The sequence below is a fragment of the Anser anser genome (genome assembly GCF_964211835.1).
Source record: "Anser anser genome assembly, chromosome: 2".
NCBI lineage: Eukaryota > Metazoa > Chordata > Aves > Anseriformes > Anatidae > Anser > Anser anser.
The window spans coordinates 64,785,172-64,801,427 of record NC_139721.1 but is presented as its reverse complement, the minus strand read 5'-3'; the positions used below and the strand labels follow the sequence as shown (position 1 = coordinate 64,801,427).

The 16,256-nt window shown below is 36.2% G+C and overlaps 1 protein-coding gene across 7 annotated transcripts in view; it reads right to left on the bottom strand.

The window, feature by feature from the left end:
* The window catches only part of LOC310895394 (dynein axonemal heavy chain 5-like), a 154,055-nt gene that overhangs the window by 38,327 nt on the left and 99,472 nt on the right, over window positions 1-16,256 (bottom strand). For all 7 annotated transcript variants that reach the window (XM_083826723.1, XM_083826725.1, XM_083826726.1 and 4 more), the window contains 7 exons: window positions 15,143-15,319; window positions 10,760-10,954; window positions 7,715-7,870; window positions 7,279-7,461; window positions 3,869-4,039; window positions 3,111-3,489; window positions 1,690-1,961 (listed from right to left, as the gene is read on the bottom strand). In XM_083826723.1, the coding sequence (XP_083682849.1) occupies window positions 1,690-1,961; window positions 3,111-3,489; window positions 3,869-4,039; window positions 7,279-7,461; window positions 7,715-7,870; window positions 10,760-10,954; window positions 15,143-15,319 (1,533 nt within the window). The remainder of the gene's footprint in view (window positions 1-1,689; window positions 1,962-3,110; window positions 3,490-3,868; window positions 4,040-7,278; window positions 7,462-7,714; window positions 7,871-10,759; window positions 10,955-15,142; window positions 15,320-16,256) is intronic.

Below are 16,256 nucleotides of genomic sequence, written 5' to 3'. Positions count from 1 at the left end.
TGTGAACTTTGTTGTTTGAGTATGCTAAATGTTTTTTTAAAAAGAACTACAGAAATCCATGCAAAATAGATCCACTGTTGGCGCTGAGGACAACCAAAATGTTGCTCCTGAATTACTGATTGCTAAAGCTTGGTAGAATGCTTATAGCAGCCCCATTCTTAGCTCTTCCATGAATGTATTGTTGGCACTGGCTCTACAGGACAGCAGACTAGACAGATCTTTCAACTGACTCAGTTAGAGTCTTCCACAGATTTGCTGGAAATGCAAACAGAATTCTCCTGCCTGATGGTTACCCAATTCAAGTCCCACACTGAGTATCTGTTTCTACAGAATATAAACACAGCTCAGACTTTATACTTAAAGGTCTCAGTCTTCCTTATGCCTCTATTTTCCTCTTTGCACGGACATTTTGTAAAAGGATTTCTAAGCTATCCTGGTGTATAAAAGACTTTTCTGAGAGCCATGATTCTCCAACTGTGTGAACTACTAGCACAGATTCTGAGGAGCATTACAGAGAGAAACACCCAAGATCAAAGGGGACTGAGGAAGATGTCAGCTCCAAAAAAAAAATACATCAATCAATACACTTTCCACTATTAAGTGTGACTTCTGCCCTAGTTAAGAGAGGTAAAACCTTATAATGTTTGGGGAAAGTAGGAAAAGAAAGAAAGAAAATAATAACAAAATATATAATAACAAAAAGAAAGAAAGAAAAAAAAATAATAAAAATATAATAATAATAAGAAGAAAGAAAATAATAACAAAAAAGATCTCCTTTTTCCTCAACAATTAAAACAATTACACTTTTTGAAATTACTGTTCAGAGACATTCTGTCTCAAAGATGGTTGTTGCAAGACAATATAAGTATTGATGGATAAGCAGCAGCAGCTTTATTATTTTGGTCTGTTTAAATTGTGGTAAGTGGAGTTCCCATACTTCTTTCCTTTGCCAGCTACAGAATAGGAAGGGAAGAAGGATGGACCCCCCATGGAACTTGTTGAAGAAGAGTTCCCTGAAAAAAATGGTGTCCCCTAAATACAACATGGATGCTATCACAATGTCTAATGTGTAAAGTTGAGATATGGAAGAAAATCAGAAGTACTACTTTTCAGTGCAGCTGAAGATTGAAAAAAAAAATTGAAAATAAGATATACTGATAGGTTCGAACATCTCATAAACCTATATGGAAAAGAAAATTGAAATATCTCATCCTGTTGAGAAACTGATATTCCATTACAGTTTCTCTTACTGTATCTGCAATGAGACAGTCTTAATTATTACTTCCTCAGCATGGAGCTACAGGTAAGTAAACAGTTCAGCTATTTTATTGCAACTGTCATCAACGTGAGCTGTTCTCTTTCCACTTCTTGTGTGAAGAAATAGGGATGCATCTTTTAATTCTCTGGACAAATGTAATTGCTTCACAAGTTTCATGGCTCCACTTAAGAAATACCACACAAGAAGACTGGCATTCTTACACATCAAGTACAATGTTTTGTTACAACTACATAAATTAAATATTTCTTTCATGTATATTAGAAGGACCTCAAAAATCTTTCTCATTTTCAAAATACTTCATTCTACAACAAATATTATGATAAAAACAAAGTCAGAGGACAGAAGTTTAGAACTAGTAGTTCTACAGGAGACACCATATAGCATAAACACTGTATGAAAGCTTATCTTACTTGGGCAACAGTATGATCAGGGCACCAGCTACGGACAAGGAGTAGTTTACGGAATTGATCCAGTAAGCTGTCATACCCATCAGGAATAACAGCTTTTTCAGGTGCTTCTGCATCGAACCAAGCTTTCCAAGCCTTCTCATTCCTAACAACTTGCACCAGAAGCTGACTAAAAGGGCCCAAGCTAGACAACTGCACAAGGTTGAGCCATGTCACATCAAGGATCCACTTTTTTGGTTTTGGTTCCACGGAATTCAGATCCAAACTGGCACCTCCTGCAAAGCAAAAAAGCATCGTATAGGAAAAAAAATAAAATTGATAAAAGAGAAAAAAATAACAAGTAATCAAAAATATTGATTTTTGTTATTTAGGGAGTAAAAATCTTTGCAGACCAAGACATGGAGATCTATGGTGTGCATAAAGGAATTATTTAACAAAGACGGATTGGGGTCATAAATGATGAATGGTCTCAGTGCCTCCCGAAGTTGATATCCCAGTATTTTTTGAGCTTCTTTTTATCCATCTGTAGAGTTGGAGTAATACTTTCCCAGCAGAAAGATTACTCAAACCCAAGCATTCAGACCAGATGTGGAAATGACCTATGGTTAGCCCAGTCTCCCTTCATCTAGACTACAGAACAAGAAAGCACACCATGCACCCATTTCCAGAACTGTGTAACTTCAACAACCTCTCAGCTCACACACCACTCCAGCACTGTGCCCATTTGCACCTCTTATGCAGCCGAGCCACAGCTGAATATTAAACTGGTGTTCGCAAAACAAGCTGATATATTTAGATGGCAAGTACCCTGTCGAACTTATGTTGGTATGTGATTGTGCTTATCTTGGAGACAGTGAAATCCACCTCCACCAGAACTTTATAAATTTTACCAAAACTTTTCTTTGTCATTGTGTCTTAGCAGTGACATGCAGAGGCAGCATAATGTAGTGGAGCTGACATATAACAATGTTTTACAATATGTAACAAATTTCCACTTTTTTATGCTGACACTTTAATATACAGAGTTCTAATGCATTCATATGCCTGCTCGCCAGCAATAAAAAGAGATTTTTTCTGACTGTCTCCAAGCTCACAGATGAAGGTATGTGGGAACTGAAAAAGAGGTACACAGGAGAAAATCACCCAGCCTCTTACAAAGTAATGTTTTTTTCTGTTATCCAATGCAAAACAGTTAAATAGCCTATAACTGATCTTAGCATTATTTTGACAATGAATAATCTATACTGTTCATTTTGTTAAATTTATATTGTAAACCTCTGTTGTGCAATATACATGCATTCATTCACCAGTTAAAAATCATCGCTTCTACTGGATACAATATATTGCTATTGTAAGCAGTGCAAAATCTGAATTAGGCAGTTCACAGTCATATGTAAATAGAGCAGATTTTAAAGAGAAATTACCTTTGATCAGTGTTTCAAACTCATTGTGCGAAATTTTCTTGGCCTGCAAGTCAATCTTCAGTGCCAGAAGCAATGTAAACAGGAATCTATGATTTTCATACAGCCCTCGAACTGTATACTTGAAGACTTCATAGGTGAGATGCTCAATTACATATAGTACCCTTTTTGCTGTGATCTGAGATTTCTGAGATCTTTCCACTGATAGATCAAAAATGCCAAGGAATTGCCGTAAGGATGTTTGGTACATGACATTAACCAAGCTCATTTCCACAATTAGGAAATAAAGGATGCTACCACGACCAGCAACAGGCCGATACTCTTCACGTGCAGTGTTGATTTTCACCTCTGTCTCCGCTGCTACACTTAATTTTTCACTGACCTTAAAATTAATTGAAAAGACCATGCAGATTAAGTCACGTCACTTTTGATTTATACTGCACAAGCAAAAGTAAAAGGTCTTGATTAAGATCACATTTGTATTTTTAGTCAAGCTTTGCTTCAATCGGTGTTCTAACAGAGGCATTGTGTCTTCATGTGTTCGCTTGCAAGGTATGTCTGGAATATGCGACAGTATCCAGGTAATAGTTTAATTCTGCAATATTTTTATGATGAAAAATGGTAATGTTTCTACCATTTATTTGTTAAGAAGTCAGATGCTACATAGCAACTCTAAATGGAAAAACAAAACCAAAAAAAGGATCTTCCTACAGATAATCTTTACATTTACAAAATGTATCTGCAATGTACTCAATATTCACCTCTTCTGCTGTTGTTTTAGTGATTCTTAGGACTTCTATCAGAGACTCATCTTCAACCAAAGAGCCCTCTGTACTGGTTAGACGAAAGAGTAGATTATCTTCAAGTTCCTGCATTTTCCTCTTGTTAGATGTCACTTCCTCCATCAGTTTGACTCTTTCTGCCTCCAGTTCCTATATTCAGAAAATCAGAAATGTTCATTAGAATATTTGAGATTAATTCAAAGAAAGATGCCTTAAATGACACAGAAAACATGATTTCATGTATGATAGATTGCAGGGTTTCCTGCTTTTTCTGTAGTATATAACATTTCTGTATTTTAAAGCAATTTATGTCTACTACATTTGTTTGACCGATGCAGCACACTGAGGAGTGAAAAAGCATTTGAATTGCCCCAAAAAAGCTTCTTCGTGGTAAGATGCATAAAGCACTGAAACTAGTTTCCAATGGGAAATGATAAGAGTCATATTACATTAAGTACTTAAAATTAAATCAGACAAAGGACTGAAAAATGCATTCTATGGACCGATTTTACATTTTTAGGGAAATTGACTGGATGACCTTTTCCTTTTCTAATTTCTATTATCCTGTGACTTTGTAAGATACACTCCCCTACTGCTTAGAAAATAGGAAATACTACAACAATTATTATCTATGTGATGTGGAATTTTTATTCTATTTCTACAAGACAGGCAATGGCAAGTGAACAATGACAGACAAGTCAACACAATGCCAAGTGAAACGAAGCATTTATATTGCACAGTCCAACACAGCTCAGAGACACCCTTGCCGGGTACCTTTATTTAATCAATCGAGTCAACCTTTCTGTAAGGAAAAGGCAGTTAATAATACCAGTCTACCTACACCTATGGCTTCAGTTTATTTTCATTCTTGACAATGTGCCAAGTTAGATAAAAAGAAGATGTACACAGTTATAGAGTACAGGAGAGGCTCTCTTGTATTTCAAAGGAGGAGTGACAAATTTATTCACTCTCACAAACTTCTTATTTGGAAACTGTTCATAATATATTCTAGGGCTATATTATGTACCTCTGTGGAAGCTACAAATAAACATGTCCTAAAAGAAGAGAATGATTTAAGCTTCAGTCATTCAGATTCAGTTTCCACATTTTCTCCTCTTTCATTAACACAAACAAGATTAGAACATGCATTTAAGTACATACTTAAATTCTATTTATGGACAAGTTTATCTTAAGCACAGACACCCCACCCATTCTATTTGTAAGCCTTTAAAGTGTGTCTTTCAGAAAATAAGCAAATATATCAGGTGACAGGCTTTTTGTTATTTAGGGAGTAAAAACTTTAAAGCTGAGAATACTAAATACTTCTTTGATCATATATGCTGTTGATGACTACAACAGTCTTTAAGAATGCCTTGGTTCCTTTAATCTATTACTTTAGCTCAGTGATCAGAAATTTGTCTTCTTGTTTGTAACAGAGAACTTGTTTTTCAGATTCTCTGTTAGTGCTCTGTCTTGTCTTTGAACTAAATTTATCAGAGGTCCATCAGCTTTGGCTATCTGTGGCAGGACATTTCTCTGTTACTGAGACAGAAGAGACAGAACAACCGTGATTTCTTCATATCTGCTAAATGAATAGGTTAATAAACGTGGATCACCAGTAACCATGTCCCTGTGCAGCAACCAGTGCTAATACTAAACAAGTATTACCCTTGCAGTTCCCTTCAGCTGATGCATAGCACATCCAGTGCTATTCATCCAGAATATTTTTCAGAAGAATATTTTTTTTTCCCAAAATGCAATCTAGGTGTTACTACATACATTCAATAAGAATGCTGTACTAGATTTGTCTAGGAAAAACAATAGCAAACAACAACAACAAAATTCACAGAGGGTCTCTGTGTGGAGGGAAACTAAAGGGTACTTATACCACTTTTTACTTGAGATTTTAAAAGTAGAACTGCTTATATGCAGGCCATGAGAAACCACTTTCACTTCTGTCTTGAGAAGAGGGATTTAAACCGCTGTCTCTCATCAGAGGTCTATAATCACCATGCTACAAGTAGCTTAGCTGGGCTACTCCCAGCCACTCCTGTTGATGCTGTTCAATTTTACTTACATAGACATCTACTGGAGTAAAGATTAAAAGTTTTACACCCTGAGCACTTGTCCCACCCTGCTTGTGGATAGCTTTTCCTCATTACCTGCTGTTGTAACTTTCTCAGTTTTCATGAAACAATTCACAGGAAGTTTGGGCATAGCAATGACTTTCTCGCCTCTGGTTGGGACCATCAGGCTGAAGGAAAGTTTCTTAGGCTTGTCTGTACATCGGAAAATGCTTGTATGAACAAAAGGGAAAGATGTTGGCTGCAGAAAGTGACAGCACCACTAAAGCACACTGTCTAGAACATGCTCTTGCGAAGTGGAAGGAGGAGGAATGAATTCCCTTAGGTGGGGAATGGCTCTCACATAAGCAAGCCTGTCTGTGTTATTTACTGGAAGCAGCAGCTCTGCTAACCTATACCTTAATCTTTGTTACTTTCCTCACAAAAGTGCAGTTATGAAATGTTCCATTTGAAATAAATAAGCTGTTCAATTTGCTACAAAATGCAACTTCTTTGCTTTCACTTTAATGAGAAAAGAAACAAATATTTCATTTTAGTGTAAATGAACAATACAATTTATTGGTTGACTGCCACAGTATAAAAAAAAATAAAAGATTAAAAAACTTGTCCCCAGTGCCTGTAATGAATTGACTTCTAAGTTTTTGGATAACTAGGCTGTTAAATTAGATCACACAAAAAGAAGTAAGAACAATTTAAGAATAGGAATCACATTATTTTGGAGGATGGATGTCTCAGATTTTGTATTTTGAAATAAAACTTCTGAGAAACACCTGGGAGATTTTCTTCCTCACATTTTGCTTACAAAAAATCAATGGAAATTTTAGTAGGAGCAGGGTCAAGTCAGTGCTGAAGACTCCTTAAAAATTTCATATCTCCTTGCACACTAGACCATGGCTGGCAAAAGAAGTATGAGTTCATAAGCATTTTTTCATCTAATTCAAATTAAGTTTAAAAAAAGAATTCAGAAATAAAAGAGTTTTCTGACTGAACAAGGAGCATTTGCTATACATAAAGGAATAAAGATGCTTCATATATGTCATGTATATGCCTGTGATGCATTATTAATGAATAATTTTCTTTTTTCTCTTTCCAAGGCCAGATCTTAAAACAAATGTTTGTTGAGGTCTCCCCATTCAATTAAAAAACAGCTCCACATTATCCTTCAGCAAAAACACAGAAAAATAAACTTAAATGCGCATTTTTGTTCTTGCATTTAATTTCAGCCAAGACATAAAATATATATATTCACGGTGCAAATACTGAACAATTCTTCCCTCTAAACAAATATTGCAAATTACTAGATACCTGTTTTTCCGTGAGGATGACACGGCCAAGGAGCTGATCTTCCAACCCTTTCATAGTAACAGTAAAGTCAATCACTGTTGTTCTTGCACTAATTTCTGGAGTATATGCAGGATTAGCCAATTTTGTTGTCATATAAAGAGTAAACCCCTTCATCACATCCACCTCTTTGTCACCTACTTTCACCTGAAAATAAAAAAATGACTCAATTTTCAAAAGTAATTTCATCCAGTGAAAAATAGATACGATCTTTTTAAAAAAAAAAAATATTTACACTTTTAAAACTTTCTGCTTAAGGGGAACAAACAAGAAAACTCAGTAGTTCATTGCTGATCTTTTTAAGTATTGCAGAAATGTGAATCTCTACATCATCCAGACTATCAGATACCCGACATCTGTCCTACTGTCTTTTTACTTTCATGTTCACGATTCATCTTACTTTGTGTGATGAACCAGATTTTATGAAGTTTTTTTCCAGGATGTTATCTAGAGCAGGATCAAGTTCCTCTCCAACATCTTCTATTAACAAAGGTCGGCCAAGGGACAGGCTGTCTTCTATATGACTTCTGAAGAACTTGTGGTTCATAGCTGTAACCTAGGAAGGTTGGTTCACAATATAGCATGCATTTGCAAACACAAAGAAAACAGTACAAAAGTGTTGCAGTATTCAGGAAGAATATTCCTCCTGGGATATCTACACAAATGATTACATTCTAGGGAGCAATACTTGCCTCTTCTGAAATGAATGGAAGTTTTGCTTTAAGCTTAACAGAACAGAGGATCACACTTCCTGTTTTTCTTCACTGTTGTCTGTATATTTAGTTATCAGTCTATCTATCTAATTACTGTAGCGTCTTAATACCTTTTAAGTATTAATGGATTTATGTTCAAAACACTAATGTGAAGCAGGTAAATACTCATAGGGTTCAGTCAGGAACCAATCTTACAATCTCGTATCAGATATTGAATTTCCAATAAAGTTTCTATTTCACAATATCAAGTCTTAAAGTTACTAAAAATCACATAGACTCTTTATCATTTATTTATAGTTAATAATTGTAAGATATACCTTTGAGATGAGTACTGGATAGCCTTTCCAAGCATCTGTTATCCCATGATTTTTTAATATTTTTTTTTAACCAGAAAACAAGCTAGGATAGACATGCTTTTTAAAATAAAGTACCTGTCTTGAAGGGAATACTCTTCGAAAAAGGTATAATTACAATATCTAGAGGCAAATTACATGGGTTTAAAACAGTGTATTATTTAAAAATTGGTTCTATATTCCACCACTATGTACTTTTAGCTTTGTTGTAACATAGGCATACTTGTTTCAACCAAAACAGTGCAATTTTAGTCCAAATGAAACTGAGGGATGAAGTTAGTGTCTGACTGACCAGGAATATAACCCTAACAAGACCACAGCAAAATACAATATGCCAGATGTATAGGCATAATCTAAACACTTGGATATTTAGATTCTTGACATAACCCTGCTCCTCCTGGACTTTACAGGGGGAGAATTCAGATTCTTCCAACACAGCTGGCAGCTGAAACAAGATGTCTAAAAGCTCATTGCTGGCTGAATTTTCATCAAAAAAAACTTCCTCTGTATCTAGAGGTTGCACATGTGTGTATTCAAAGTCACATAAATTTTGAGAGTACCCTTCAGGACTCACAGATTTCATATGCTGTATACTTGTGCATAGTGACCACAAGGCAAGCCTGGTAGACACTATTCTGTTACCATCACCTATAGCGTACAAAAAGTATGAATAGGGGAAAGAAGAAATCTGCCAGTCTTTGCATTGGTGAATATGCAATTACTGGACCAGAAAACGGAGGCTCAATGTCCATAAGTGTGTGCCAGCAAGTGGCTAAAGCAGCCACCTGGAAGGTAGGCAAAACAGGCTCAATGTCACTTTAGGGAGGGAACTGAAGTTGCAGCTGGAAGGACGCTTTAAACTACTGGGGGAAAAGGTACAACATGGTAGAAAGAGTCAGTACAGGTCTCTAACTCAGGGAGAATTACTGTTGTCTCTCCTGCCCTAAGCTTGGCAGCTCTCTGAAATCCTGAGTAGGAGATGCAAGTCTCGAGAGCAGTGGAATAAGAGATACATTATTCTGTCTATTATTTCCTGTTCAGAAATAATATTCACGTGAGCTTTTCTTGACCTAGTTTTTGGGGGCCAAAGTAAGGTCTAATGTAATTTAGAGGAAGCCATGTAATCTACCGTAAGACAATAGGTTTCACGCAGTCACAAACTGCCTGAATCATTTTGTGACTAAAATTCTCATGTTTTAGGAGAGCTTTTTCTTTCATATTTTTAATAAAGACATCTATTTTTTCAAGATCTTTGAATATTCTCTATTATTTTTTCTCTCTTCTCAGGTAATACTTCCTGTTGCTAGCTATGTTTCTATACCATTTTGTGAGCATGTTCTATCTACCAGAAAATGCATTTAATGCAGGATTGAATGCTGGGCCTTTCTTAAGGGTGGTAGAAAATATAAGTATAGGCCCAGCCATGGAAGGTTAAAGATTTAACTCATGACATCACCATGATGTAAACAGCTCTCTGGATATTCCCGTTCTTACCATCTTTCTCATTTTTTTCCTTATCCACCACTCTCATTTTGAGTAAAGGTAGTATACCAGGGTATTCACGTGATAATCTACAGTTGTAGGAAAGATTTTATACTTTAACAACTAAGTCTTTAGTATCATGCTTGATCTGGTCTGAAAATATATTATATTTCTAGATCTTTATCATGATCCATCTTATCTTTATTGGCATAATAAAGTGTGGAGGGTAGGCTGATTGTAAGGAAAAAAAAAACAAACGTTTTGAATAAATAGAAGACAGAGATCCCAAGCAAGATGCACTGCTAGACAGAAACTGAGAAAGGTGGATAAAATAAGCAATACATATTTTTATCACATGCATGTAGTCATCGAGATGCAGCTGAAATTTGGACTCTGTGTTTGATATGCCTCAAATATCACCAGATTTCCATTCTGCCTCAGGCTGCCATGCTCCTTTTCTGATTCCTCCCTTTTTCTTTTCCCTATTGTCATCTGAAAATGCTCACCCTAAAGTGTTATACCCATGTGGCATTGATTGTTTGATACTCTCTGGTCTTAGTTTTGCAAGTCATTTACTTTTCCCCTATATTTCTCTTTCTCTATGAAAAGTAATTTAAAAAATAATCATAAAAATACATATTACATAACAGATAATACCAATTTTCTCCTGAAACTCTCTCTCTGGGAAACATCAAAGCAGTACAAGTTATTTGACCCTGATACAGATAGGTCACAGATTTTGCATCAGTCTTATTTTAATTTCTGTCTAGCCATATACCAGAAACAACAGATTCAAATTATCGTAACACATGGGCAAAATAAGATGGAAAAATAGTTTGCATTGCTAACTATGACATGAAAGAACAGACACATAAAAATTTTAAATGAAGTATTTACCTGGAGTCCATTATTCTTCTCCTTATTTTTAATCCAGATCTTTCCTTGACTTTGTGGATCAATCAGCAAAGGATATCTAGATGCTTTGGTGACAATGATGCCATTCTGAATTGAAAGGTCATCATTTGGAAGACCCTGGAGGTTCCATTCACCAACAGTAGCATTGTCAACAAGCATACCAGTAATGTTCAGGTCCTAACAGAAAATACGTAATGACAAAATTACTAGCAGCTAGAGGAGTTAAACTAAAATGTTGGACGGAAGGCTTGCATTCTTATTCTGATCACAATGCATGGTAGAATGTTTTTGGTAGTTACTGTTTATCTTTCCTTTCTTCAAAGATCAGTGACTAAACCTTTGAAGTGGGGTAATAGTGAAAGCGAATTCTGTTCAAGCTTTGAGGGTCTATTAATCCTTAAAAGACATGAATGGCACCAAAGAAAGGGACCAATAGCATTGGAGAAACTCTGAAGCCAGTTCAATATCTAATGACAAGTTCATTTTGGTGTTGGCAAACTCTTTTCTTGCTAGGCTGAAGGCCTAGGAAGGCTTGTCTCTGTCAGAAGAGCTTCATACTGCTATAAAGTTGTAAAGTGCCTTCCAGCCATGTACACGAGTATGGGATGGCTTGTGGGTGGACTAAGAGGAGAAAGAGGATATATGTTATGGACTAATAACCATGGGCTATCATGGAAAGTTACTGTTGCTATGGTCAGAACTCTTCCCAACTCATGTATTTTCCTAAGGTTTGATTGCCCCTGATGACCAACCTGCTTTATTTTATTCACTAGGAACAGTGACTGGCCTCTCAAGAACGTGTATGTGAGGAAAACAGTGCCTAAAATCCTAAGTCAAGCTCTTTAAAATAAAAAAATAAAAAATAAATAATAATAATAATAAATTTGTGAGTTTAAAAAGAATAAAATTGAATGATTTTTATTTGCTCCTTTCACTTTTCACTCAAGAATTCTAATTTTTTAAACTTTCTCTACAAACATGTCTAAAAAGAAACAAAAAGCCTGGGAATCTTACAAAAATCACATAATTTAGCAGCTGATGCCTAAGACAAGATTTCAAATATTGTAAGACTTGTGCTAATCACAAGTTAGTAATATCAATGGTTACAAGACTCAAAAGCTTTTTTACCTCTGATTTTTTTTTCTCTTATTATTGAAGAATTCAAATTAAGGAGCACAAGCCATTTTCAGAAGACAGAAACTTTAAGAATCCAGTTTCCAGTTGTGAAAAGGACAGTAGAGAATTTAATAGCCAAAATTTTCAGCAATCAGAACCTAAAGCCATATAAGCCATATTTAGTTCCTAAACCAGATGAGTAGGGTCCAAAAAGCTTTTACTTTCTTTTTTATTAGTAGTAGTATTTTTTTTTACTGCAGGAGGAAGCTTCAGACTCTGAAACTTATTTAAACGCCTAACTACAAAGACAGATAGCTAATTTTAAACAGCTCTCTAAATTGTTATGCCTAAATGACTCATACACCCACAACCAGTTAGTCTGTGACAAAGTAAGGCAGATGTCAAGCCTTTTGCTTGAACTGCAAAGCTGCTTTCTTTCCTGTGGTGTGAAGTACCAAGAGAAGCCCATCTGCTGCTTTTTGTGAGTACTTAATTCACTGGAAAAAAAATTAAAACACTCTTCCATACACTGTCATTGAAATCATAGTCCTGTCCTTAACAACAGCTATCTAAACAGAATGGTAATTACGGTTTGAAACACGTTAATTATGACATTCTGTATCTAGTCTGTCTATATGAGAAAAGCAGATACATTAGCAGCACAGAAACAATCAAAAAGTATTCCTCAAATTTTGAAGGCTGCATCTTAGTGGTAATGTAGTCAGAACATCTTCTTACAGAGGCAAAAATTCGGTTTGTTCTTTCTTTCTCTGTAAGGATATTTTACATCCAAGTTCTCATCCTTAAATGGCAAGACTCTTGACAGATATTCCCCAAGGTAAGTAGCTTTTAAGAACATTATGTACAGAGTTTAAGAAAGAGCCTCCTTGGGATAAATGTATGTAGGGGAACTCCCATACCACGCTGGTGAAGAATGTTGCCTGAGACTGCACTGTTACCAGTACTTTATTAATAAATCCATCCAGGCCTTACATACTACTTTTCATCAGGAGCTCTCAGAAAGCTTTGCTGGGTAGGTCAGAATCATTAATCTTCATACATCATACTATATACTGGGCTGGGCTGTGAGGTTCACTCTGCCAAGTCAAGGTCAATCACTGTTACGAGAAGCACTATCCACTGTGTTTTCAGTGTCAAATCCCTCAAGAACCTGAAAAGAAGATGCAACAGAAATAGGGATCTACCTTCAACTTTTTCACAATGATGGAGCCATGTGTGTACACATGTTGCTCACTTATTCCCAGCAATTTCCAGCAGCACCTGCTCTTTCAAAAGTTTTGAGAGCTGAGGACAGAAGCCTTTTGGGCTCAATGCCTCCATTCCTGTACTTAGAGTAGGAGAGATTCCCTGAACTATTTCTTGCCCTTCACTGCTGGAGAAAATGTACACAGGAATTGAGAAAACCAGGTGGAAGGGGACAGAGATTAGTCAGAAAGACAGTTTTGATTATTATGGTTAAAATTCTTTCTTCCACATGAATCTATCTTCCAGTTCTGAGGAAGAATATTACACAGACCTCCACAAAGTCATGGAGTAGGAACAAGGCTAGTGCAAACATATGTACCAGAAGAACTGCCAGATCTTGCACTCTTGGGACAGACGGTTGGCAAAGGAAAGAACAAGGTTCATGTAAAGGAACCTGTCCTGTATCATAGTCCCTTCACAGAGGTTGCTCACTTCATTAAAGGTAGTACATGATGTGTTCAGGGAACTGAAGCTGCATGGTGGGACATCACCTCAGATGCAATTTAGGCCACCACTGCCCACACAGACTTCAGCCAGTTGAGGAGCAACTGTAATAAACTCACAGAGAACAGCCTTACTGGTGACAAATCTACACGGATTAAACAGTTGGAGAAAGATGAAATGGTAAAACCAAGCTTTTAAAAATGCAGTGGTATTTATTTTATATTTTTTTTTCTGTTTTTAACTTAATCATTTCAACAAGACATTTCAAATGAAACTGAATTAAATGGTGTGGGGAGACAGCAGAGGGTGTGACAGAAAGGCATTAATTGCTAATACATGGGTGTGCAGAGGTAATATTTCCTGATTCAAAACTTATAATAGTCTGTGCTATAACTGGGTGTAAGAGTATTTTTTATGTCAATCAAGAGTTTAGCTATACTAAAACTAAAAGTGAAGTGCGAAGCTTGAAAAAAGAAAAAAATGTTTCCATTTTACAGATATTTTTCTAGCAAATTAGATTATTAAAATGTTGTACTTAAGAAAGCCTAAATGAAAATAATGGAACTTTCTATTTCTATTTCTACTAGTTTGTTGTGCTTATGATTTTACATATTAAGAATAGTATGTTAAAGAATTTCTGATGTAGTCTGTCAGTAATATGAAATATATGAAAAAAGCCTTTCATCCAAATTACCCTTTCTATTTCAAATTCACAGTTCAGAGTGAAAAATGGACATCTAGAGAGAGAACAGATTTTTAGTGGCAGCATGTCAGATTGTAGGTGGTAGAAGGGGAAAAAGTATAAATCTTGCTGTGCCCCTGGAAGTTGGTTGGGGTGTAACTCCCAGCCAGATGAGAAGCCGCAGACCAATCTCTCCACCTCTGTACCATCCTGTGGGCCTAACATGGGAGGCTGCATGGAAAATTCTATGGGCACGGCAATACCAGTTTTGGGGTGATATTCTCAAACAAATATTCACAAATTATTCATTATAAGGTGATGACTTAAAACATTGAGGGAGATGGGTATAACTGGTGTTTTCTTCCATATGATTATTTTCTACTTTCAGTAAATGCTAGATGTAGCTGATTTGCTTTACTTTATGACTGAAATCATGGACACAACATAGTATTTGTGAAAAACACCAACTATAGGGGAAAAATCTGACTACTTGATGGAACCCCTTATATTAAGGTAAATCTCTTCTAATCTGGTACATTTGTCCTCATTTCCCATGTTATGCAATTTTCTTCAAGGGCATCACAGCTCAGGTACCCTCTCTGTCTTAGATTTGGCAGAGCCTTGTCCTATGCACTAATCTTGTGATGCATGAAAGAATAAAGAGGATTTTAAAACACATTTTTTAGAAGCTCAGTTGTCAACTGTACAGAATTGTTATTTATTTAAAAAAAAAGATGGAATATGACAGCCAGTAAATAAATAATCTTTCAATTAAGTATTTTTATGGAATGGATTGCTCTTAACATTATTTCTCTCCAAGGTAAAGAATAAAGTTAGAACAAAGCATGAACACATACATTACTGTATGGAATCTTGTTGTTGTTCATCTCTTTCTTCCACAACTGGAGCAGCAAATTCCTGTATTCCTGATTGAAAGGTCCAGAGTAAGAAAGAAATCCAGTGGCCAGAAGGACATTCCCCACTAAATTAGTAATTTGATTTTGAAAGTTTTTGCTGCTTTCTGTCCAACGAAGCTGTATGTAAAAATATTATAAAAAAGTTAGACTAACCAGACACAAACCTAACATAAAGATCTAATCTAAGAATCTCTTTCTTTCTTTCTGGTAAATAACTGTTCTTCGAGCCTTGAGTATTTTTGTCTTTAATCCTTTTCAGAAGTAGAAGTCTTCTTGAAAGAGATGACAGCCTCCTAAGTGGGGAATAAGCATCTCTGCCAACAGGCTGGCCAAAATGGTAAGGAGGGTTTTGAAGGAGGAATGAAGACAAGGGAGATGATGACCAACAATCACGTGAGGAACTGAAGGTTTGCCAAGTTGGCAAACAAAATGTGGGGAGTGGTGTATATAGTAGGGACATAGTAATCAGTAAAACAGGGCTGAGGGAGGACCACCTGAAGCAATGTCCACACAAACAAGGAACTGCCTACCAGACAGAACTATAGGATAGCTTTCATACTGTTTCTGGGAAATTAGCACAGCTAGGCACCTCTCTGAAATGTTTGCACACTGATGTGCACAGCATGCAGAACAAATACAAGGAATTGGAGGTATGCACACAGCTGCAGAGTCATGATCTCGTGATGATCATGGGGACATGGTGGTCGCTTTGAGCAGGGAGTTAGGATTAGATGATCTTTGGAGGTCCCTTCCAATCTCAATTATTCCATGACTGTTATTATCTGAATACTATTTTTGAGCTTTACTTATTCATTTCTCTACAGTTTTCTATTCCCTTCTAATCACTCTGCACGCAATCTTGGTCAGGACCTGCACACTTTAAACTGAGAAAATACACATTTAACCAGTGCCATTTTTGCCCAAGACTCCAAGTGCTATATACAGTCTCTTATTGTTTTCTCTGAATTTTCAAAAGTAGAATGAAATAACAGCTCTTACAAAACCTTTTAGCACAAAGCTTCAGAAAACCCACAGTAAGGCACTGTAACTCCTG